Here is a 23,950-nt window from a genome sequence, read left to right as displayed (position 1 = left end):
AATTCTTCAAGCAAAACATTGTGGTGGATCTCCAGAGCAAGCAGTGCCGCATAGCAAGGTACGGATTACTTTTACACATTCAGCTATTCATTTCCTGACTTAAGAGCATAAATAATATCCGTCAAAACTTACTTGCAATGTGAGAACAGACAAATTAATAACAATAATTATAATTTATCATTGGATTATTAAATCCAGCTGGCAGTCTTTAAAGCCATTGTGACAAGATTTTATTGTAGCAATCGTATGGTCACTTGAGTGAGTTCTGAGCTTTGCTGTCTGCAAGAGGCACAGAGTAGAGGTCAGGTTCCTGGAACTGAATTTGGGAACATTGCCAGTGGCCTGAAACAGGATATCTGGCCTCTCTCGGAGCTGAGAGGTTACATGGTGTTGAAAGAAGTAAACAGAGTGTAGAATGTAACTCAAATTCCAACTGGGCTGCAATGTTGGATATGTAACAGGCTCCAAGTCCATTGATGCAAGAAGAGACAAACTAAGTACCATACTGAGGCACGATCAATTTGGCTGAATTCAAACTGAGGCTTTATTAGTATCTGAAGTGTGGCCTCCTACAGCAGCTGACGAAATAGCTGCGAGCTGAAGGCCACGCATATTTATAACCCGGCTCCTGGGCGGAGCTAGCATGCAGGGGCCCAGGTGAACCTGTAGTGCAGGTTCTACCGTACAACCCTTAATATAAGAACACAGTGGTTTACCACATTCACCCCTGTTAAAATTGAGTCCAGCGGGGGTGGTGGATAACTATATACAATTAGCAATCTTTAATATTTACAGAACAGTAAAAAAATGTCTCTGGTCATCCGGTGGGCCGGTCAGAGTTTCAGCCGGTCCGGCGCCTTGAGCGTCCTCTGGGATCGCGAAGTGGAGCCGGCGATGTTGGTGCTGTCATGGTCGAAGTTGACTCCGGGAGCGTGCCAAAATCCTCTTCATCAACGGGGGTGGGCAGGGGGAGGGGAGGGTGGCGCCGGGGGTGGTGCGGGGGTGGAACCTGCTGGTGCCAGGTCCCTGAGGGAGACGGTATCCTGACAGCCGTCGGGGAACACCACGTAGGCGTACTGTGGGTTTGCGTGGAGCAGGTGCACCCTTCCGCCAACGGAAATCAGCCTTGTGGAGCCGTACATGCTTATGGAGAAGCACGGTTCCCGGAGCTGTGAGCCAAGTTGGGAGTGATACCCCGGATGTGGACTTCCTGGGGAAGGCAAAAAGACGTTCATGCGGTGTACTGTTAGTAGCAGTGCAAAGTAATGAGCGAATGGAATGTAATGCATCAGGGAGGACCTCTTGCCAGCGGGAGCCGGGAGATTTCTGGACCGTAGGGCCAGCTGGATGGCCCTCCATACCATCCTATTCTCCCTGTCCGTTTCCCCAGGGGTTGTAGCTCGTCGTTCTCCTGGAGGCGATACCCCTGCTTAGCAGGAACTGACGTAGCTCATCACTCATGAATGAGGATCACCTGTCACTGTGGATATAGGCGGGGAAGCCGAACAGAGTGAAGATAGAATTAAGGGCTTTAATGACGGTGGCAGGCGTCATGTCGGGGCATGGGATGGCGAAGGGAAAACGGGAGTATTCATCGATCACACTGAGGAAATACGTGTCGGTCGGAGGACCACGCTGAGGCATTCAAAGGGGCGGAAGGCCTTCACCAGGTGCGCGCGGTCCGGCCGGTAGAAGTGTGGTTTGCACTCTGCATAGACCTGGCAGTCCTTGGTGATCGTCCTTACTTCCTCGACGGAGTAGGGCAAATTTTGTGCCTTAATGAAGTGGTACAACCGAGTGACCCCTGGGTGACAAAGGTTGTCGTGCAGGGTCCGGAGTCGGTCTACCTGTGCGTTGGCACATGTACCTCGGGATAGGGCGTCTGGGGGCTCATTGAGTTTGCCAGGGCGATACTTAATCTCGTAGTTATAGGTGGAGAGCTCGATTCTCCACCGCAAGATTTTGTCATTTTTGATCTTGCCCTGCTGTGTGTTGTTGAACTTGAAGGCAACCGACCGTTGGTCAGTGAGGAGAGTGAATCTCCTGCTGGCCAGGTAATGCCTCCAATGTCGCACAGCCTCAACGATAGCCTGGGCCTCCTTTTCGACGGATGATTGCCGAATTTCAGAGGCATGGAGGGTGCTGGAAAAGAATGCCACGGGCCTGCCTGCCTGGTTGAGGGTGGCGGCAAGGGCGACTTGCGATGCGTCGCTTTCTACTTGGAAAGGAAGTTTCGTCTACAGCGTGCATTCCAGCTTTGGCAATATCCAGCTCTGATCCGGGCGAAAGCCTGTTGGGCCTTGGCCATCAGGGGGAAATGAGTGGACTGTATGAGTGGGCGGGCCTTATACGCATAGTTTGGGACCCATTGAGCGTAATACGAAAAGAACCCCAGGCAGCGTTTGTGGCCTTGGGGCAGTGGGGGAGGGGAACCTCCATGAGGGGGCGCATGCCGTCGGGATGGGGCCCCCGAACTCCGTTCTGGACCATGTAGCCGAGGATGGCTAAGCGGTTTATACGTGAGGTTGAGGAGAGTGGCGGTGTGGAGAAATTTAGCGAGGTTGGCGTCGTGGTCCTGCTGATCATGGCCGCAGGTGGTCACATTGTCTAGGTATGGAAACGTGGCCCACAAGCCGTACTGGTCGACCATTCGGTCCATCTCCCTTTGGAAGACCAAAACCCCATTGGTGACGCTGAAGGGGACCCGAAGGAAGTGATATAGCCGGCCGTCTGCCTCGAAGGCGGTGTATGGCAGGTCCGATTTACGGATGGGGAGCTGCTGGTAAGCGGATTTCAAGTCCACCGTTGAGAAGACCGGGTACTGTGCAATCTGGTTAACCATGTGAGATATGCGTGGGAGGGTGTACGCATCGAGCCACGTATACCTGTTAATGGTCTGGCAGTAGTCCATAACCATTCGGTTTTTCTCCCCAGACTTAACCACTATCACTTGAGCTCTCCAGGGGCTGTTGCTGGCCTCGATGATTCCCTCCTGAAGCAACCGCTGGACCTCGGACCCGATGAAGGCCTTATCCTGGGTGCTGTATCGTCTGCTCCTGGTGGCGACAGGTTTGCAATCTGGAGTTAGATTGGCAAAGAGGGAAGAAGGATCGACCTTTAGGGTCGCGAGGCCGCACATAGTGAGGGGTGGTAAGGGTCCGCCGAATTTAAGGGTCAGGCTCTGGAGGTTGCACTGAAAATCCAGGCCAAGGATAAGTGCAGCGCAGATGTTAGGGAGGACCTAGAGGCGAAAACCGTGGAACTCTACGCCTTGGACTGTGAGCATCGTGGTGATGTGCATCAATGTAAATACATGTAGGCTACCTAGACACTAGAGGGAGCACCAGAAACATCACTCACACACACTCAACCAATAGATAAGTTAGATAGGAGATGACCAATAGATATTCATGATACACAAGGAGATGACACGACCACAGGGGGGCATTACACCAACCCATATATAAAGGACACCACATACATGATCTGCCTCTTTCCAGTGGGGACAGTCAGTGAGTACAGACACAGGGTTGATTCAATATTAGACCCACCACGTGTATTGCAGCAGCTGGTTAGTCAGTCTGGGTAGCGATGGTAGGATTAGCAGTAGTGTCGAACCCGAGTAATAGAAGTGTAAATAGTTTAATAAACGTGTTGAAGTTATCTCCACATCTGAACCTTCCTTTGTCAAGTGCACCACAAGGAAGCCGCTTATGTTACACCTAGAACATAACAAATCAAGCGTGACCGTGCAGTACCCCCGGATCGCTACGCGATGGGATCCGGAGGCCAGGGAGATACTTTGATTGGTAGGGTGTACCTTAAGGGAGCAGCGCCTTACCGTATTTGGATGTACAAAGCTCTCGGTGCTCCCGGAGTCCAGTAGGCAGGAGGTCACGTGGCCGTTGACTTTCACGCTGGTGGATGCGTTGGTCAGAGTGTGTGGTCTGGACTGGTCGATTACCATGGATGAGAGTCGTGGTTGATCGTCGGGTAGTGAGGCGGCCGCTGAGTCGGGGACCTGAAACGCCGTTGGTCTCCGTGTTCTGCGGGATGGACAAGATGGCGGCGCCCGGAGGTCCTGGGGGTCACAAAATGGCGCCGCCCATGAAACGCACGTGTTGTGTGGGGGAGAAGGCGGCGCCCATTGCTCGCACATGGCCTGGGAGGAGGGGAGGATAGCGGCGCCCATTGTCCGTGACCGGGTGGGGTGGGGGCGACCGCTGCCACTGAGCGGGCCTGGCACACCGCTGCGTAGTGGCCCTTCTTCCTGCAGGCCTTACAAAGGGCAGCGCGGGCCGGGCAGCGTTGGCGGGGGTGTCTTTGTTGGCCGCAAAAATAGCATCGGGGCCCCCCAGAGATCACTGGCTGGCACGTAGTGCAGGCATATTGGGTGGGTAGCGCCCCCGCTGGAACGGCTGCCTGTGGGGCCCATGAAGCGTAGGAGGAGTGGGCTGCGCGGTTGGGGGCGTAGGACTGTACATTGCGCAGGGCGACCGTCATGGAGAGCGCTAGTGTTTTAGTCTCTGCGAGGTCGCGCGTGGCCCCTTCTAGGAGCCGCTGCCTGATAACATCGGACCCAATCTCAGTTACGAAAGCGTCCCTTCATAAGGAGATCTGAGTGCTCCTTAGCTGTAACGTCCTGGCAGTCACAGTCCCGAACTAGTGGGATCAGGGCCCTCCAGAAGTCCTTGATTGACTCACCGGTTGAGTACGCGTTGCGAGCACGTGCCTGGCGAAGAGTGTGTTCGTCTTCTGCTCATAATCTTCTTTGAGTCGAGTCATAGCATCAGCATAATGGGCGCATCCTGGATCAGCGGGAAGATTTTAGAGCTGAGTCTGGAGTACAAGATTTGAATCTTCTGAGCCTCTGGAACAGGGGTCGGCGCCGCATTGATATATGCTTCAAAACAAGCTAGCCAGTGCTGAAAGTCCTTTCTGGCGTCGCTTGCGTGTGAATCCAACGGCAGTCGATCTGGTTTAATCCGGAGGTCCATCTTCTGAATCAGATACTAATAAATTGAGGCACGATCAATTTGGCTGGAGACGAAGTTGAATTCAAAACTGAGGCTTTATTAGTATCTGAAGTGTGGCCTCCTACAGCAGCTGACAAAATGGCTGCGAGCTGAAGGCAATGCATATTTATAACCCGGCTCCTGGGCGGAGCTAGCATGCAGGGGCCCAGGTGAACCTGTAGTGCAGGTTCTACCGTACAACCCTTAATATAAGAACACAGTGGTTTACCACACATACCATGGGGATGGGATCAGAGACAGACTGGGGGGAATTCCAAACGGAAATGACACACTTTACACCATTGGTAGCTGAATATTCCATTCATAACAGGAAATCAAGCTTTATAAGAAATGTACTTGCTCCTTTTTATACCTTTGTGAGATTAGTGGTTTGAAGCAACGAGGCTGATGTTCAGAGTATATGCTGTTGCTTCAGGACCTGGTTGTGCATTGAGAAACACAAACAATACGCCCTGGATTGCTCAATGTGCTAGGCCAGCAGGAAAGACCCACCACTGTATAGTTAGAAAATCAGCCGTAAAATGTTAACTAATCGATTTGGTTCCTCGGCATGCCGATTACTGCCGCCAGTCCTTCAACAGCTAGTTTCAAACTGTCTGGCGAATGCATGAGTTTAAATGGTTCAGTTGCCTAAATGGAAACACATCCCTAAAATATTGCACTGGGTTTCGCTGTTATGCCTTCCCAGTCAGAGAACCTGCTAACATTGACTGTCTCAGCTCACGCATGAAAAACGATCAATAGAGTTTCATAAGACAGGCAAAACCTGTGAGAACATATCTCAACGACAATCGGCACTTTCAGCAGAGAAGAAAAGATTGAAGGGATAAGCAATGGCTAATTAATCATATGAAAAATTAATGTCAATGAAAACACACCTAAACGATAAACAGTGCTGATGTCAGTTTGGCAGAGTTTGTTCAGGAGGTTAATGCAATGCTGTTCATCAGCTTTTTTCAACATAATCAATGATGATTTTTCTTCCTCACTTAAGAACAGGAGATGGGTTTCCCTGCAAATTAAATTTTAGATAGTAACTCCACTGGATAACCAACAGCAATTCAACAATGTTGCAATCTCAATAAAACAACAAGTGCCAAAATACCCAAACTAAAACAATAATTTTTTAAAAATAGTTATAATTTATACTCTGAATAATTATCATATCTAGATGGAAAATTATGACATGCAGCTCAACTACCCATATGTCCTTTCAACATTGCACCAGGAATGTTAAAGATGTAAGTCAACCCCACCTTATCGCGTCATTCAGATACGCCCTAAAGTGCATCACATACCATTACTTTGGAATGCAAAGAAATGTTTTAAGTGCCTCCCAGGAAATGTGTCAATAATGAAATTAAAACTGAGGTGGACGACTTAACACCCCATTCCTACTACTCCACTGCCATTTTAACCGGTGCCTTCCACTGGGTGATCCAGCACCTATCTAAATATGGAGGGAGTTCCATTAATCCAAAAAGATTGAGATGGCACACATATGACCCCAACTCTATTTCAATAGCCTACTGGGAGGCATCAAAGCCACATACGCCGAGCTTAGCACAGCCTAATGAGCAAGAGGAAGAGACCTTGGCAAATAACTGTTAATATTACTTTTGTGATGCCTGATAATGGAATATTTCTCCAGGCTACCTCCTCCACTCCAATGGCAATGACTTCCTCTCTACCTTATTGCTGGTCAGGGCATTACACCAACTTGTAAATAGGTATTTGCAGCGTGACACCCATTTGGAGGTTTAGTGGACTAAACCTGGGCACTCAGGCTCAAGCGTTCAAGTGACCAACCTGCCCTCACTGCCAGCCAGCAATCCAATTGTTATACTCCACTCTAAGATATCTGTTGTTATGGAGCTGGCAGATATCTGCCACGCACAGTGCGTTATCGACATGTGGCATAGCTTTATTGTATGTATCCTTCTTAAGAAGAGGGAGAATCCATTCAAAAAAGGCTTACATTAAATCAGTCTACAAAGCCCAATCCTTACTCATGTGAATTTTCCAAAATCCATTTGATTGCCTAAAGAAATGTTTGGGAAAATGTTTTGACAGAGCAACCTCTCCCAAATATTAATCAAGCAAAACTCTAGGTTATGTACCCTCACATCTTAGGCTTTTCATCTTTAGCTGGTCGCATTCCTTACCACTCTCCAAGATCATGGAGCTTGTTGATCATAGTGTATAAAACTATGAGGGACATAGATAGGAAGGAACTTTTCCCCTTAGTGGAGGGGTCAATAACCAGGGGCATGGATTTCAGATAACGGCCAGGAGGTTTAGAGGGGATGTTAGAAAAAACCTTTTCACTCAGAGGGTGGTTGGTATCTGAAACTCACTGCAGGAACCCTCACAACATTTAGGAAGTATTTTGATGAACACTTGAAATGCCAGAGCATACAAGGCTATGGACTGAAAAATGGGATTAGAATAAATGGGTGAATGATGGCTGGCGTGCACACAACGGGCCGAAGGGCCTCTTTCCGTGCTGTAAAACTCTATGGCTCTCTAGTGTATGACTCTAAAACCAACATTTGTTTCACAAATTCAATTAAGTTGATCTGCATTTCTCAACATAACCCTCTGCTCTTTCTCTCAGTTGCTAAGAAACATCATTCATTTCATTAGTTTGGAGTGTGCCCCACATTTTGGAAAAGATGGTCAATTTTAAATGTAGTATAACCAGGACAAGTAACATTGTCAGGGTTTTAAGAATTTGCCTGCAAGCATTTAGATTGAGAAATTACGTGAAGGAAATCTCTTCCTTCCAAAGCACTTCTGTTTTGATTGACACGGCCCAACAGCAGCTAATGCCAGAGAGGTCAGTGAAACTAGCTGTATTGCATGTTGCTGCATGCGGAGGGCAGCAGAACGAATGGTGATCACAGTTTGCGCATCAAAAGGAGCAGCCAAGCAGAAATGGTGGCCCAGATTTCTACCACGCCTTTCCATCGTGGCAAGATAGGGGAACTACCTGAAAATCACAAGTCCAACTGCCAGACACAGCACTGCCCATTTTCCCAGGGGTGGGAATGGCAGTGGGGCACATTTTACATTTGCATGTTTTATGGAGGCTGCAGACCTTTTAAATCAGCAGCTGCCTCTGCTGAAGTGGGATTTTGGTAGCCTTGACATGTGAAGCCTGACATGTGCAGATTGGACCTGGTAAAATGCAAGAATGAACTTTGTGGATTTGTTTGGAAAGCCAGGGTACCCCATTGAATTTGGGCCTGGGACACCTTTGCTGGGGGGATGTAAGATATCCTTTGGTGAAGTTCAAGGTGCCTTTTGGGATAGTTAAAGGTAGGTAGCAAAGTACATAAAAAGTACAGGAGCTCATTACTGTCAAGCTCATTGTAACTGTCAACAGACCTGTCAAAATCAACTGTCAAAACTGTCAGAGGCACCTGTCAAGAGGACCTGCCAAAGCGACTTGTCAAAAGTGTGAAGAGGACCTGTCAAAAGTACCTGCTAAATGGAGCAATCAAGCTGTCATGGTATTTTAAAGTCTTGCCCTTTAAATCTTTGAATAAAATGTTTGGAGTGTGAAAATCAAAATAAGTTGTTTCAGTTGACATAGCCTGAAGGTTTTCATTTCCTGATTAGTGCTGCATAATTGATTTCACAACCACCATTATCATAGTTGGGTGCATACCATTTCATAGTTTGATTGACAGCTATGAGTGGTTACAGACAGGACTCGCAGTTAAATATTCCAGGATATAGGTGTTTTTGGCAAGACAGGGAGGAAGGCAAAAGAGGTGGGGTAGTTGCAAAGAGAACATAATACAGCTGTACAGAGGGAGGACACCATGGAAGAATCAAGTAACGAGGCACTGTGGGTAGAACTCAGAAACAGGAAAGAGCCAGTCATTATGATGGGGGTGTACTACAGGCCTCCCAACAGCCCACGGATAGGAACAGATATGTAAGCAGATTCTGGATAGATGTAGAAATAATAGGGTTGTTGTAGTGGGAAACTTTAATTTTCCTCAAATTGACTGGAAATCCCTTAGGGCTAGGGATCTGGATGGTGAGGAATTTGTTAAGTGTGTCCAAGATTATTTGGAACAATATGTGGATAGTCCGAATAGAGAGGAGGGTATACTGGACCTAGTACTGGGGATCGAGTCTGGCTAGGTCATCAAAGTTGCAGTGGTGAACATGTGGCGAACAGTGACCACAATTCGGTAAGCTTCGGATACTCATGGATAAGGACGAGTGTTGTCCTAGGGGTAAGGTGCTAAATTGGGGGAAGACTAACTACAACCAGGTTAGGCAGGATTTGGAGGCTGTTGTTTGGGAGAGGCTGTTTGAGGGTAAATCCACATTTGGCATGTGCTCTTTTAATGAGCAGATGATGAGAATGCAGGACAGGCATGTGCCGGTAAAAAGAAAGGACAGGAAAGGCAGGATTCAGGAACTGTGGATGACCAGGGTAATTGCGAGTCCAGTCAAAAAGAAAAAGGATGCATACGTGAGGTCTGGGCAACTAAAAACAGATGAAGCACTTGAAGAATAAAGGAAAGTAGAAAAGAGTTCAAGCAGGGAGTTAGGTGGGCAAAAAATGAGTCACGAAATGTCCTTGGCACACAGGATTAAGGAAAATCCCAAGGCATTTTATGCGTATATTAGGAACAAGAAGGTAGCTAGAGAAAAAGTTGTCCATTCAAGGACAAAGGAAGGAAATTATGTGTAGAATCAAAAGAAGTAGGTGAGAACCTGAAAGAGTATTTTGCATCGGTACTCACAAAGGAGAGGGACACGTTGATTGGTGCTGTCTCAGACGGATGTGTAAACACTTTAGAACAGATCGTATTAAGAGGGAGGAAGTGTTAGGTGTGTTAAAAAGTATTAAGATAGACAAACCCCCAAGGCCAGATGGCATCTATTCCAGATTAATTAGGGAGACAAGAGATGAAATTGCTGGGCTTCTAACAGAAATCTTTGTCTCCTCGACGGCCACAGGTGAGATCCCAGAGGTTTGGAGGATAGCCAATGTTGTACCGTTATTTAAGAAGGGTCGCAAGGATAACCCAGGTAATTATAGGCCAGTGAGCTTGATGTCAGTAATAGTGAAATTGCTGGAACAGATTCTCAGAGATAGGATCTATGCACATTTGGAAGTGAATGGTCTTATTAGCGACAGACAGCATGGTTCTATTTACGAGGGAGGTCATGTCTCACTAATTTAATTGAGTTTTTTGAGGACCCCAGGGCAAAAAAAATCCAACATCCAAGCAGCTGTTTTTCAAGGGCAGATTCATGGGTCTTTGAATTTTCTATCTCTGTGCACCCAGCCTGGGACCAGAAACCTGACAGAGGTGCTCCCTCAATGCAAGGACTGGCGCCTTAGAAAACTGTCAATGGATGACTCACTCAACAATACAGCAGAGAGTCTAAGAACCGAGCAACTTGCCTGGCGTCTCAAATAAAGAGACGTGTGTTGTGGAGCAAAAAACAAAAACATTTAGAAATAACATTGAAAGCTGAGAAAAAATATGAACAAAAATTTTACATTTCTTACATACAGAAGGGAAACAGAAGACAGTTGGGTAGCTTTACCCACGTGGATTGGGAAATCGCGAGCATGGTTATCACGATCTTCTATCCTGGGCATTCAGCAGACATAGGATATGTATTCACAAAATGTCCCCATAAACCCAATATTACTCACGAACAATGAATCTCAGTTGAGCAATTGACATTCCAATGCCGACTAAATCAGAATTTCTTTACTCACAGTGTTTTGAATTGGTCAGGCTGCATATGCCTTATTTGGACAAATCCAATTTCTCCAGTACATAAAGACTTTCCCAAAGCCCACTGCAGGCTAGAAAGAAGGAAGCCAATTATCTGAATCTTTTCTCCTTCATTGAAACGCAATTCATCCATCTCAACCTCCTTGCAATCCACTGTTGCTACGCAGGTACCACTACCTAAAGGCAGAAGATACTCTTAAATGACAATTTGCTTGAAATTTGGTGGAACCTCTCCCATTCACCTCAGTTCAAATATTATCTGTCTTAAAGCTGTATGGTCTCCAGGAACATACACCCTCCCTGTCACAGAAACAGATAATGGAAGCCAAGTTAAAATACATAATTGTTTCTGACAATTTACTCATGAAGGCAATGTTTATTTAAAAAAACAGCCTTTATTTAAAAAAATAAAAATAAACATGGGTGGTATTCTCCGTGGCGTGCCCCTCCGGCAGCAGGATTGTCCATTCCCGCAGCTGGCCAATGGGGATTCCCATCGTGGCCACCCAATGCCGTCGGGAAATCCACGGGCATGGGTGTGCTGCCGTTGAAGCGGAGGATCCCGCCGACGGAGAATCCCGCAACATGAGTTTCGCAACCACCTTCTAAGTGAATATACAAGGGCGACGTTCCATGGAATTCTCTCATCCATTCACAATACCTTTGATGGAGAGTCATGTAGACCCCGGCAGAACATGAATGAAAAATGGCAGTGAAAATTGGGAAATAATGAACTTTAGTAAGTGACTGGCTAACAAACAATTTATAATATAGATTAGTTAAAATCCATACAACACATTTCATTATGTTCTAATGTTTAAACAGTTAGTCAATGTTATATACACCTAACAATAGAAGCAGAAATTGGAATCAGTAGGGCAATACAATGTCCTTTTGCAGCAAATACTTGCTCCAGATTTTCTCCACAAAAGAGACTCTGCCATGGCAACACAGCAAAAATCCTAAGTCCCACCCCAAACATGCAATTTTCCATTTTTACAGAGGTAGGAATAGGGGCGGGGCACATTTCATGTATGTGCATTGTACAGAGGCAGCTGGTCATTTAAACCATTGACTGTCCCTAGTCCAGTCGAATTTTTAGTAGCCCAGGAGAGTAGAGCCCACAATGTGTAAGGCAGAGCTGGTAAGAGAGGGTCTGAACTTGGTGTACTTATTTGGATAGCCAGGGATCCAGGCATAGCCAGGCCAATTATTTTTGCATCTACTGAATCATGCACCCTCGTGTCAGGAAGAACTCTGATTGGAGAAGGGTAGATAGCACTTCATGCACCCTCGTACATGGAGGCCATAGAAACTAGAAGCCAGTGGGGAGGCAGGTCAGGACTGTGTAACAGGAAGGAGGAGGAGGAGGAGAGGCAGGGCAACCAGGTATCACCCTGTGGGAATAGTGTGCAGACCTAGGACATCATACCTCAATATAATGGAGATCCAGTGACGAAGGCGGCTGAAGTTAAGCTGTGATATGGTGACAGACAAATGTTGCATGGTCCAACAGCAACTTGAGACACAATCCATTGACACCTGTGAAGGTAACCACCGCTCTTAACTTCTATTCCTCAGGCGACTTCTGGTGGCGGCCTTGGTCGCACATAAGGTTACTCCTGCCCGAGGACCTGTTTTTTGGCCCATTTTGCGGGGCAGGTGCAGGTGGAAAAGTGATGAAGTAGAGGAACTAAGATTTCTCCTCTGGTGAATGATGTCGATGAGTTACCAGAAGAGGAGTGTGTCAAACAAGGGGCATTCTTCAGACCCGGAGGACACACGTTTCGCAGGAGGGGATAGGATGGTGGTGGGTCCTTTGGAATCATTGCTCGCTCAGTGGTTGACAGACAAGTTTGGTGGAGTTCCTATCAGCCGAATTTAAAATGCAAAGGCAGGCAGTCACTCAAGACTCAGCAAGAGTGGCAGAACCAATTCGGGCAGCCCTGGTGAGGGTGGAACAGCAGCTGGAGTCACAGAATGCGTGGATGAGATGTTTGCTAACCATGAAGTTGGATTTCCTCTTTGGAGGCAGAGATGTTGATGATGTTGGAAAATTAAACTGAAGGCCAAGATTGATGACCTGGAGAGCCGCTTCAGGCGGCAGAATTTGAGGATTGAAGGGCTGCCCGAAAACATTGGAGGATATGAGAACCACTGAATACGTGGCAAAGATGTTCGAGCAGCCGATGGGGGAGGGTGTCTTTGACCACTCTCCTGAAGTGGATCGGGACCTTGGTTCATTGAGGAAGAAGTCTAGAGCTGGTAAGGCACCACGAGCAATCATTGTACGGCTCCATAGATACCTGGACAGGGAAAAGATCCTGAGGTGGCCAAAGGAATCGCAGGAATGCAGCTGGAAAGGCCATATTGTCCGAATCTACCAGGACTTATCATAGAGTCATAGAATTTACAGTGCAGAAGGAGGCCATTTGGCCCATCGAGTCTCCACCGGCCCTTATAAAGAGCACCCTACTCAAGCCCACATCTCTACCCTATCCCCGTAACCCAGTAACCCCACTTAAACCTTTTGTACACTAAGGAAAATTTAGCATGGCCAATCCACCAAACCCGCACATCTTTGGACTGTGGGAGGAAACTGGAGCACCCGGAGGAAACTCACGCAAACTCGGGGAGAACATGCAGACTCTGCACAGACAGTGGCCCAAGCCAGGAATCGAACCTGGGACCTTGGAGCTGTGAAGAAACTGTGCTAACCACTATGCTACCGTGCTGACGTGGGGATGGAGCTGACAAAAAGGCTGGATTCAACAAGGCCCAGGCTGTTCTTTTCAGGAACAAGATGCAATTTGGCATGGTGCATTGGCTCACTTGTTGGTCACACATGGGAGAAAAGAACATTATTTTGATTTGCCAGAGGAGGCAATTATCTTTATGACGTTAATATCCCCCATGGATTGGGGTATATTTGAAGATTCTGGGTGGGTTCACCTGCATGGTTGAGTTATGGCAATGTGCTCAGGGATGTTAGTACTTTTCTTTTTTTTGCTGTTGTTTTTGATTTACTCTGTTCTCGGAGTGTATAATTTTATAATATCTGCCAACCTGCATGTGGGGTACAAGTTTTGGGTGTATTAAAGCAATTGTTGGGACTGGTGAGAATCGCAGGGGGGTGAGGGATTAGGTGTGGGGATGAAGTGGCTTGGGATACACGATTAAAAGTGGTTTGGGTAGGGGGATAATGGCGGGGGGGAGAAGATCTGTGATGGTGACTGGAATGTTGGAGGGAGTTCAACTGAGGCTGTTACTGAATGTGAACACTCCTAATTGGGATGACGTCAAGTTCATTCGAAAGGTGTTAGCGAGGGTACCGGATTTAGATACACATCGGTTGATTATTGGGGGGGAGGGGGGGGTCTTTAATCATAGCATTTACAGTGCAGAAGGAGACCATTCGGCCCATCGAGTTTGCGCAAGCTCTTGGAAAGAGCATCCTACTTAAGCCCACGCCTCCACCCTACCCCGTAACCCAGTAACCCCACCTCACCTTTTTAGACACTAAGGGCAATTTAGCATGGCCAATCCACCTAACCTGCACATCTTTGGACTGTGGGAGGAAACCGGAGCACCCGGAGGAAACCCACGCAGACATGAGAAGAACGTGCAGACTCCGCACAGACAGTGACCCAAACCGGGAATCGAACCTGGAACCCTGGAGCTGGGAAGCAACAGTGCTAACCACTGTGCTACCATGCTGCCCCAAAACCCTGAAAGTGTGTGCTTGATCCCAGGCCGGATCGGTCATGCCCCAATCCCTGAAAGTATCAGGGGTACTGAAAAATTGCTTGGGTTCATGGAACGGATGGATTTGGGTGCCCAAAAGCGAAGGAATCTTTCTTTTTCTCACATGTAGACCGGGTATACACCCGTGTTGACTTTTTTATTATGGGTAAGGCACTGATTCCAGGGGTGGTAGGCTCGGAATATTCAGTGGTTGTCATACTGAACCATGCACTGCACTTTGTGGTTCTGTGCGAGGAGAAGAGGGGCATCCAGTGACCGCCGTGGATGTTAGATGTGGCAACATTGGCGTATAAAGGGGCATGTGAGAGGACCGGAGTGACTATAGGCATATATGTTGAATTAAATAAGAACAAGGAGGTTTCTCCCTCCACGTTCTGGGAGGAGTTAAAGGTGGTAATTTACTGGGAGCTAATTTCGATAAAGGCACATAGGAGAAGGTGGGGGGGGGATGGAAAGATAGAGATTGGTCGAGTCAAGGCCATTCTGGCACTGGAGCGTCAATGTTCGGCCACCCCAGAGGAGGAGTTGTTGAAGGAGAGGAAGAAGCTCCAGATGGAGTTTGAACTGTTGTCGACGGGGAAATCGGTTGGCCAATTGCATCAGATATGGGGGGCGTTTATAAACGGACAACTTGTTATATGTGACAGACCCGATCTCCAGTATGAATAGGATTATGGAGATGCTGAGTAAGTTTTGTTCTTTCTCGGGGTACAGACTAAACATGAGGAAGAGTGCGGTGTTCCCGGTGAGCTCCCAGGGACAAGGAAGGGGCCTGGAGACGTTGCCGCTCTGGCAGTCAGGTTGAGAATATCTGGGAATAGGGATGGCTCATTGGTGGGCTCTGCTGCACCAGTGAATGTGGCCAACTTGACAGAAGGGGTGAAGGAGAATTTAAAGAGGTGGGATAGTTTCCCATTATTGCGGCTAAGGCAGGTTCAAACTGTGAAAATGATGATCCTTCTGAAGTTTTTATTTATTTTCCAGAATCTCCTGATTTTCCTACCAAGGTCTTTTTTGGGGGAGAATTAATAGGATGATTTCGGCCTTTTTGTGGGCAGGCAAGGTGCTTTGGATGCAGGGAGCCTTTTTGCAGAGGGACAGGTGGTCGGGGGGTTGGTGATTCCGATTTTGATGAATTATTATTGGACAGCAAATGTCGAGAAGGTTCGGAAATGGGTCGTGGAGGGGGGGGGGGGGGGGGGGTTAAGTTTTGGGGCAGATGGAGGAAGCTTTGTGTATAGGGTCGAGTCTGAGGGCAGTGGTAATGGTTTCACTTCAGTTTTTGCTGGTCTACTTTATGAGTCCAGTAGTTGGAGCCTCGCTAAGAGTTTGGAACCAGTTTAGGCATGATTCCCTCCCTGATGGATGGAAAGTCGCCGAGGGCATCTGCTCGGCCCAAGATCGCAAGAAGCTGCAGAGTGTGGTGAACTCAGCCCAATGCATCACACAAGCTTGCCATCTTCCCATTGATTCTGTCTACACCTCCAGCTGCCTCAGGAAGACAGACAGCGTTGTCAGAGGACCCTCACACCCAGGCTTTGTCCTCTTCCAGACCCTTCCATCAGGCAGAAGATACAGAAGTCTGAAGACCTGCACATCCAGACATAGAAACAGCATCTTCCCCATAGCTAATAGACTCCTTAATGACTCTCCCTTGGACTGATCTGTTCCCTGTAAGAACACTATTCACCACACCCTATGCTGCTCTTGTTTGGCCCTTGTACCGCACTGTAACCAATCACTATTTATTGATGTACCATTTGTCAATGTACTCTGTCGATTATTCTTTTGTCTACTGTGTACGTCCGGTGTCTGCTCCCTTGGACGCAGATAAATACTTTTCACTGTACTTCGGTACATATGACAATAAATATCAATCAATCAATCAATCGATATATGGATATCATAGATTTATTCCAGTGGGGGTGGATTCGAAATACAGGATTTGGAAATGGGAGGGGATGGAGATGTTTAGAGATTTGTTTGTGGAGGATAGATTTGCAGAGCTGGAGGAACTGGTAGAAAAGTTTCAACCTCCGAGGGGTAACGAGTTCCGGTACTTACAGGTTAGGAATTTTGTGAGGAAGGAGCTGGTCACGTTTCCGCGGTTACCACCCCCTTCATTGCTGTAAAAAAATGTTTTTAAGGATGTCATTGGAACGGCTAAGATCTCTGATATTTATGGGCAGTTGATGGAGCGGGAGAGGGCCCCATTGGAGGAGATAAAGAGTAAGTGGGAGGAGGAGCTGTGTTGCGTATTTGAGTAAGGGATGTGGCGCAAGGCCTTACGTAGGATAAACTCGACCTACTCATGTGCAAGATTGAGCCTGATTCAATTTAAAGTTGTGCATAGAGCGCATATGACAAAGAGGCACATGAATGGGCTCCTTTCCAGAGGTGGGGGACAGATGTGAGCAGTGTTTGAGGAGGCTGGTGAACCACAAACATGTTCTGGCCTTGTCTGAAATTGGTGGGATTTTTGAAGTCCTTTTCGGGCACATGTCAGGGAGTTTAGGGGTAAAAGTGGTCCGGAGCCCGATATTTGAGGTATTAGAGGACCAGGGAGTGCAGGAGGGGAGAAAAGCGAAAGTTTTGGCCTTTGCCTCCCTGATAGCCCAGAGGAGGAATTTGCCAGTGCAGCGGGCTCCAGAGCCACCAAGGCGATGGTGTGCATAGGTGACCTGTCAGAATCTTTGCGTTTGGAGTGATTAAGTTTGCCATCAGAGGGTTGGGGGAGGGATTCTATGCGAGGTGGAGGTTGTTCATCTCATTCTGCAAGAGTTGACAATCATTAGCGGGGGGGGCGGCGGTATATAGAGCCATAGAAAATAGGAGCAGGAGGCCTTTCGGCCCTTCGAGCCTGCTCCGCCATTCATTATTATCATGGCTGATCATCAAACTCTTTTTTTTTGCTTATAAATTTAGAGTACCCAATTCATTACTTCCAATTAAGGGGCAATTTAGCATGGCGAATCCACCGAGCCTACTCATCTTTGGGTTGTGGGGACGAAACCTGATGTGGTGGGTGTTCTGGATCACAAACAGGTCACCAACACTGGAAGTGGTGCAACTCTATTTTATTATAAGGTTAACTATATTAACATACTTGAACTGTGGGTAAATGCAATACCAGCTTTAACTGTTGACCCTTGCCTAGTCCTAACCAGGTAATGCACTCAGCACATGGTGAATGTCTATGTTGCAGGCTGTGAGCTCTGTGCTCCGAGCTGGCTGCTGCTAGAATGAGGGGAACTCTCCTGTCCCCTGTCTTTATAGTGCGGGTGCTCTCACTGGTGATTGGCTGCGGTGTTGTGTATGCTAATTGGTCCCACTGCATGTCCATCAGTGTGTGTGTGTGTGTCTGCACCACAATATACTGGTGTATATTATGACATCCCCCCTTTTATATAAAGAACATGTGCCTGCGTGACAATAAATATCATGTAGTGAATGTACCTGACTATGTGTGTGCGTGTTATTTACATGACGATGTACATGAGGCTAATCTATTTACACGGGAAGGTGCCTGGTGCAGAGAAATAAGGTGTTTGACCAACAACGAAATGAACATTATATACAAACTACTGGAATGATGAAACAGGATAACAGAACAGATCAAAGAGTCCAACATCGTAAAACTCATAAGTCAAGTCTCTGAGGTGGGCGACAAATTCTGGTTGACCGCCTCAAGGGTGGGTCAGGAGCCACCGGCTGAGGAGCGTGCTGGGCTGCGTCAGAGTGAGGAGGATGCAGAGTAACCGGAATCTCCGCATAGTCCAGGTTGGGGACAACAGGAGGGCGTGACACCGGTGGAGGATCACGTAGCGAGCGTGGAACGAGACAAAGGACACGCCGATTGCGGCGGCGAATGGAACCATCTGGCAGACGTACCAGGAACGAGCGGGGGCACCTGCCGAAGAACCACAGCAGTTGCAGACCAGCCACCCTCCGGAAGATGGATGCGGACGTTGTCATCCGGCGCCAGAGCAGGGAGATCAGTCGCCCGAGTGTCATGCGCCGCCTTGTGTTGTGCACGAGACTGTTGCATCCACTGAAGGACCGGAACGTGGTCGAGGTCTGGGGCGTGAATGGATGGCACCGTGGACCTGAGGGTGCAACCCATGAGCAGCTGGGCTGGCGACAGGCCCGTGGAGAGTGGGGCCGAACGATAGGCCAGCAAGGCGTGGTAGAAGTCGGATCCTGCATCGGCAGCCTTGCAGAGGAGCCGTTTGATGATGTGGACGCCCTTTTCCGCTTTACCATTGGATTGGGGGTGCAGGGGACCGGATGTCACATGCACAAAGTTGTACCTGCTGGAAAAGTTGGACCATTCCTGGCTCGCGAAGCAGGGGCCATTGTCCGACATCACAGTGAGTGGGATGCCGTGACGTTCAAAGGTCTCCTTGCAGGCACGGATGACCGCCGATGATGTGATGTTGTGCAGGCGTACGACCTCCGGGTAGTTCGAAAAATAGTCTACAATCAGAACATAGTCCCTGCCGAGCGCATGGAACAGGTCAACGCCTACCTTAGACCAAGGGGATGTGACCAACTAATGGGGCTGGAGGGTCTCACGTGGTTGGGCCGGCTGGAACCGCTGACAGGTGGGGCAGTTGAGCACTGTGTTGGCGATGTCCTCATTTATGCCGGCCAGTCCACAGCCTCTCGGGCCCTCCGTCAGCACGTCTCCACGCCATGATGGCCCTCCTGTAGCTGTTCCAAAACGAGCTGGCGCATGCTGTGCGGGGCGCGATGCAGTCCAGCTTCAGGAGGATACCATCGACTACTGCCAGATCGTCTCTGATATTGTAGAACTGCGGGCATTGGCCCTTGAGCCACCCGTCCATCATGTGGCGCATGACACGCTGTCGTAGGGGGTCAGCCGCAGTCTCACAGCGAATATGGATAAGGCGTTCATCCGTGGCCGGCAGATTGGAGGCCCTGAAGGCCACATGGCCGTCAACCTGGCAGACGAACCCCTCTGGATCACACGGGGTGTTGACTGCCCTGGACAGAGCATCGGCTATGATCAGGTCCTTGCCCGGGGTGTACAGGAGCTGGAAATCGTACCGCCGGAGTTTAAGCAGAATGCGCTGGAGGCGAGGGGTCATATCATTCAGGTCTTTTTGTATACTGTTGACCAGCGGGCAATGGTCGGTCTCGACAGTGAATTGGGGGAGGCCGTACACGTAATCATGAAATTTGTCGACCCCAGTCAACAGGCCCAGGCACTCCTTTTCGATCTGCGCGTAGCGCTGTTCCAAGGGGGTCATGGCACGTGACGCATATGCAACGGGGGCCCATGATGAGGCCTCATCGCGTTGCAAGAGCACCGCCCCAATGCCGGATTGGCTGGCATCCGTTGAAATTTTGGTTTCCTTCGTGAGATCAAAAAATGCCAATACCGGGGCTGTGGTAAGCTTGGTCTTAAGCTCCTCCCATTCGCGCTCGTGGGCGGGAAGCCATTGGAAGTCTGTCGTCTTCCTCACCAGATTCCGGAGAGCTGTGGTATGGGAGGAGAGGTTGGGGATGAACTTCCCCAGGAAGTTGACTGTGCCCAAAAATCGGAGTACCGCCTTCTTATCCGCTGGCTTCTGCATGGCCATGATGGCTGCCATCTTGGCCGCATCCGGCCGCACACCCAACCGGGAGATGTGGTCCGCTAGGAACTTGAGTTCCATCTGGCCGAAGGAACATTTGGCTCTGTTGAGGCTAAGGCCTTGGTCCCGTAGTCATTTGAAAACGCGCTGGAGGAGACTGATATGCTCCTGCAGGGTGGTGGACCAAATGATGATGTCGTCAACATAGACGCGCACACCCTCAATGCCCTCCATCATTTGCTCCATGATCTGGTGGAATACTTCTGATGCCGATATAATCCCAAACGGCATCCTGTGGTAGCAGTATCTGCCAAACGGGGTATTAAAGGTGCACAGCTTTCTGCTGGACCTCTCTAGTTGAATTTGCGAGAAACCTTTCGAGGCGTCAGGTTTGGTGAAGATATTGGTCCGAGCCATCTCGCACGTGATCTCCTCGCACTTGGGGATAGGGTAATGCTCCCTCATTATGTTGAGATTCAGATCCTCTGGGTCAATGCAGATCCGGAGCTCGCCGGAAGGCTTCTTTACGCACACCATGGAACTGACCCAGTCGGTTGGTTCCGTCACTCTGGAAAACACTCCTTGGTCCTGGAGGTCCTGCAGCTGCTGCTTGAGGCGGTCCTTGAGGGGTGCTGGGACTCTGCGAGGTGCATGAACCACAGGCGTGGCGTCTTGTTTGAGCAGGATTTTGTAAATGTATGGAAGCGTGCCCATGCCTTCGAAAACGTCGCGGTGCTGGTCGATGATGGCATTGAGTTGCGCCCTGAAGTCCGCATCCTGGAAGGCAGACATGTCCTCTGGAGAGAGTGTACTCGTTGAACGAGTTTTAGGAGTTTGCACGCCTGTGCGCCTAGTAGAGAGTCCTTCGAGGAGCCCACGATCTCGAATGGAAGGATGGCTTTTCGCGAGTTGTGCGTCACTTCGAGTTGGCATGAACCGGTAGCAGGAATGACGTTGCCATTGTAGTCCACTAATTGGCAGGTCGACGGAAGAATGGTTGGTTTAACCCCAAGGGTTTGAAAGTCTGACCACGCTAGGAGATTAGCGGAAGCACCAGTGTCCAGGCGCAATCGTATCTGGGATCGGTTGACCGTCAGGGTGACACACCACTTGTCGTCTGGATCAATGCTGTGCACCGACAGCGGCTGGTGGTTTTGATTCGGGGACAGCCTGTTCTTTGTTATAACAGCGACTCGAAAAGGCTCCCTCGGGTCCTCGATGTCACTGATCTGCGGGAAGTCGGAATCGGACTCGGTGAACGTGGGTTGAATTGCCCGAACGTTCCTGCAAGACTGGCTGAAGCCATGCGAAGTAGCAGGCTGAGCTGCTCGACAGCAGGCAGCATAGTGGCCAAGTCTGCCACATCATCGGCATTGTCGCGATTTTGTAGGACATTGCCGCTTTAAATGGGCGGAGCCACAGTTGCCGCACGTCATGATGTCAGTACGCTTGTTGCGCCACCGCGCATGCGCGGTGCGGTCCTGCGTGGTGTTCACCTTCCTCCACGTCACTGTCCCCTCGTTTGGCGCGTACAAGCGTGGAGGCCGCGAAAAGCACGCAAAATGGCTGCCCTCATCCAGGCTGCAGCCTTGGAGGTGTTCAATTGTTTGGGCCTGTTCGGCCTCGTGGGGACCTTGCTGCGCCTTTCAGCCGCCTGTATGTGGGAGTACCGGCTGGTGGCATATTCATGCAGGACACAGGTCTCGATGGCAGTCACTAGGGTGAGTTGCTTAATTTTGAGGAGCTGCTGACGCAGGGGGTCCGACAGAACACCAAATATGATCTGGTCGCGTATCATGGAGTCGGAGGTGGGCCCGTAGCCGCAGGACTGAGCAAGGATGCGGAGGTGTGTTAAAAAGGATTGGAAAGGCTCGTCCTTACCCTGCAAGCGCTGCTGGAACAGGTATCTTTCGAAGCTTTCATTGACCTCTATGCTGAAGTGGGTATCGAATTTGAGGAGAACCGTCTTGTACTTTGTCTTGACCTCGTCGTCTGTGAATGTGAGGGAGTTGAAGATGTGGATGGCGTGTTGCCCGGCCGTGGCGAGGAGCAGAGCAATCTTCCTGGTGACTGAGGTGTTCTCCCTGTCCGTGGCTTCGAGAAAGAGCTGGAAGCGCTGTTTAAAAATCTTCCAATTGACCCCGAGATTGCCGGCGATGCGGAGCGCCGTCGGCGGGTTGATGTTCTCCATACTTCATGATGCCGGAATGCTGATTAGTTGAAGGTGGGTCTCAGAAGTGCTATTATGCAACCACTCCTTGTTCCAGAGGTGGAGGACAGATGTGAGCAGTGTTTGAGGAGGCTGGTGAACCACACACATGTTCTGGCCTTGTCTGAAATTGGTGGGATTTTTGGAGTCCTTTTCGGGCACATGTCAGGGAGTTTAGGGGTAAAAGTGGTCCGGAGCCCGATATTTGAGGTATTAGAGGACCAGGGAGTGCTAGAGGGGAGAAAAGCGAAAATTTTGGCCTTTGCCTCCCTGATAGCCCAGAGGAGGATTTTGCCAGTGCAGCGGGCTCCAGAGCCACCAAGGCGATGGTGTGCATAGGTGACCTGTCGGAATCTTTGCATTTGGAGCGATTAAGTTTGCCATCAGAGGGTTGGGGTAGGGATTCTATGCGAGGTGGAGGTTGTTCATCTCATTCTGCAAGAGTTGACAATAATTAGCGGGGGGGGGGGGGGGGGGGCGGCGGTATATAGAGCCATAGAAAATAGGAGCAGGAGGCCTTTCGGCCCTTCGAGCCTGCTCCGCCATTCATTATTATCATGGCTGATCATCAAACTCTTTTTTTTTTTGCTTATAAATTTAGAGTACCCAATTCATTACTTCCAATTAAGGGGCAATTTAGCGTGGCCAATCCACCTAGCCTGCACATCTTTGGGTTGTGGGGACGAAATCTGATGTGTTGGGTGTTCTGGATCACAAACAGGTCACCAAAACTGGAAGTGGTGCAACTCTATTTTATTATAAGGTTAACTATATTAACATACTTGAACTGTGGGTAAATGCAATACCAGCTTTAACTGTTGACCCTTGCCTAGTCCTAACCAGGTGATGCACTCAGCACATGGTGAATGTCTGTGTTGCAGGCTGTGAGCTCTGTGCTCCGAGCTGGCTGCTGCTAGAATGAGCGGGAATTCTCCTGTCCCCTGTCTTTATAGTGCGTGTGCTCTCACTGGTGATTGGCTGCGGTGTTGTGTATGCTGATTGGTCCCACTGCATGTCCATCGGTGTGTGTGTGTGTGTCTGCACCATAATATACTGGTGTATATTATGACAAAACCCACGCAAACACAGGGACAATGTGCAAACTCTACACGGACAGTGACCCAGAGCCGGGATCAAACCTGGGACCTCGGCGCCGTGAGATGGCAGGGCTAACGGACTGCACCACCGTGCTGCCTTCTGATCATCAAACTCAATAGCCTAATCCTGCTTTCCACCATATCTCTTGACCTCCTTCGTCCTAAGTACTATATCTAACTGCTTCTTGAAAACATACACAGCGGGATTCTCCGCCGGGAGGGATTCTCCACTTCGCCGGCAGTGCACTCACTGGGTTTCCCAGCGGGATGGGGGGTGGCCACAATGGGAAACCCCATTGGCCGGCTGTTGAAAAGGAGAATACCACTGCCGGCGTGGGCGCACCACACTGGGAAATTGGGCTGACGGGATGGAGAATCCCGCCCACAATGTTTCATCACTCTCTGGGTGACTAAATTTCTCCTCCTCTCTGTCCTAAATGGTCTACCCCGTATCCTCAGACTG

General features: G+C 49.1%; 1 protein-coding gene across 4 annotated transcripts in view; it reads right to left on the bottom strand.

Annotated features, from left to right (window-relative positions):
• The window catches only part of sh3tc2 (SH3 domain and tetratricopeptide repeats 2), a 174,547-nt gene that overhangs the window by 33,776 nt on the left and 116,821 nt on the right, over positions 1-23,950 (bottom strand). For all 4 annotated transcript variants that reach the window (XM_072512121.1, XM_072512119.1, XM_072512120.1 and 1 more), the window contains 2 exons: positions 10,798-10,993; positions 5,915-6,048 (listed from right to left, as the gene is read on the bottom strand). In XM_072512121.1, the coding sequence (XP_072368222.1) occupies positions 5,915-6,048; positions 10,798-10,993 (330 nt within the window). The remainder of the gene's footprint in view (positions 1-5,914; positions 6,049-10,797; positions 10,994-23,950) is intronic.

This window comes from Scyliorhinus torazame, chromosome 7 (assembly GCF_047496885.1).
Source record: "Scyliorhinus torazame isolate Kashiwa2021f chromosome 7, sScyTor2.1, whole genome shotgun sequence".
NCBI classification, from domain to species: Eukaryota; Metazoa; Chordata; class Chondrichthyes; order Carcharhiniformes; family Scyliorhinidae; genus Scyliorhinus; species Scyliorhinus torazame.
The sequence above is the reverse complement of the archived record's forward strand: the minus strand, read 5'-3'. Positions and strand labels throughout refer to the sequence as shown.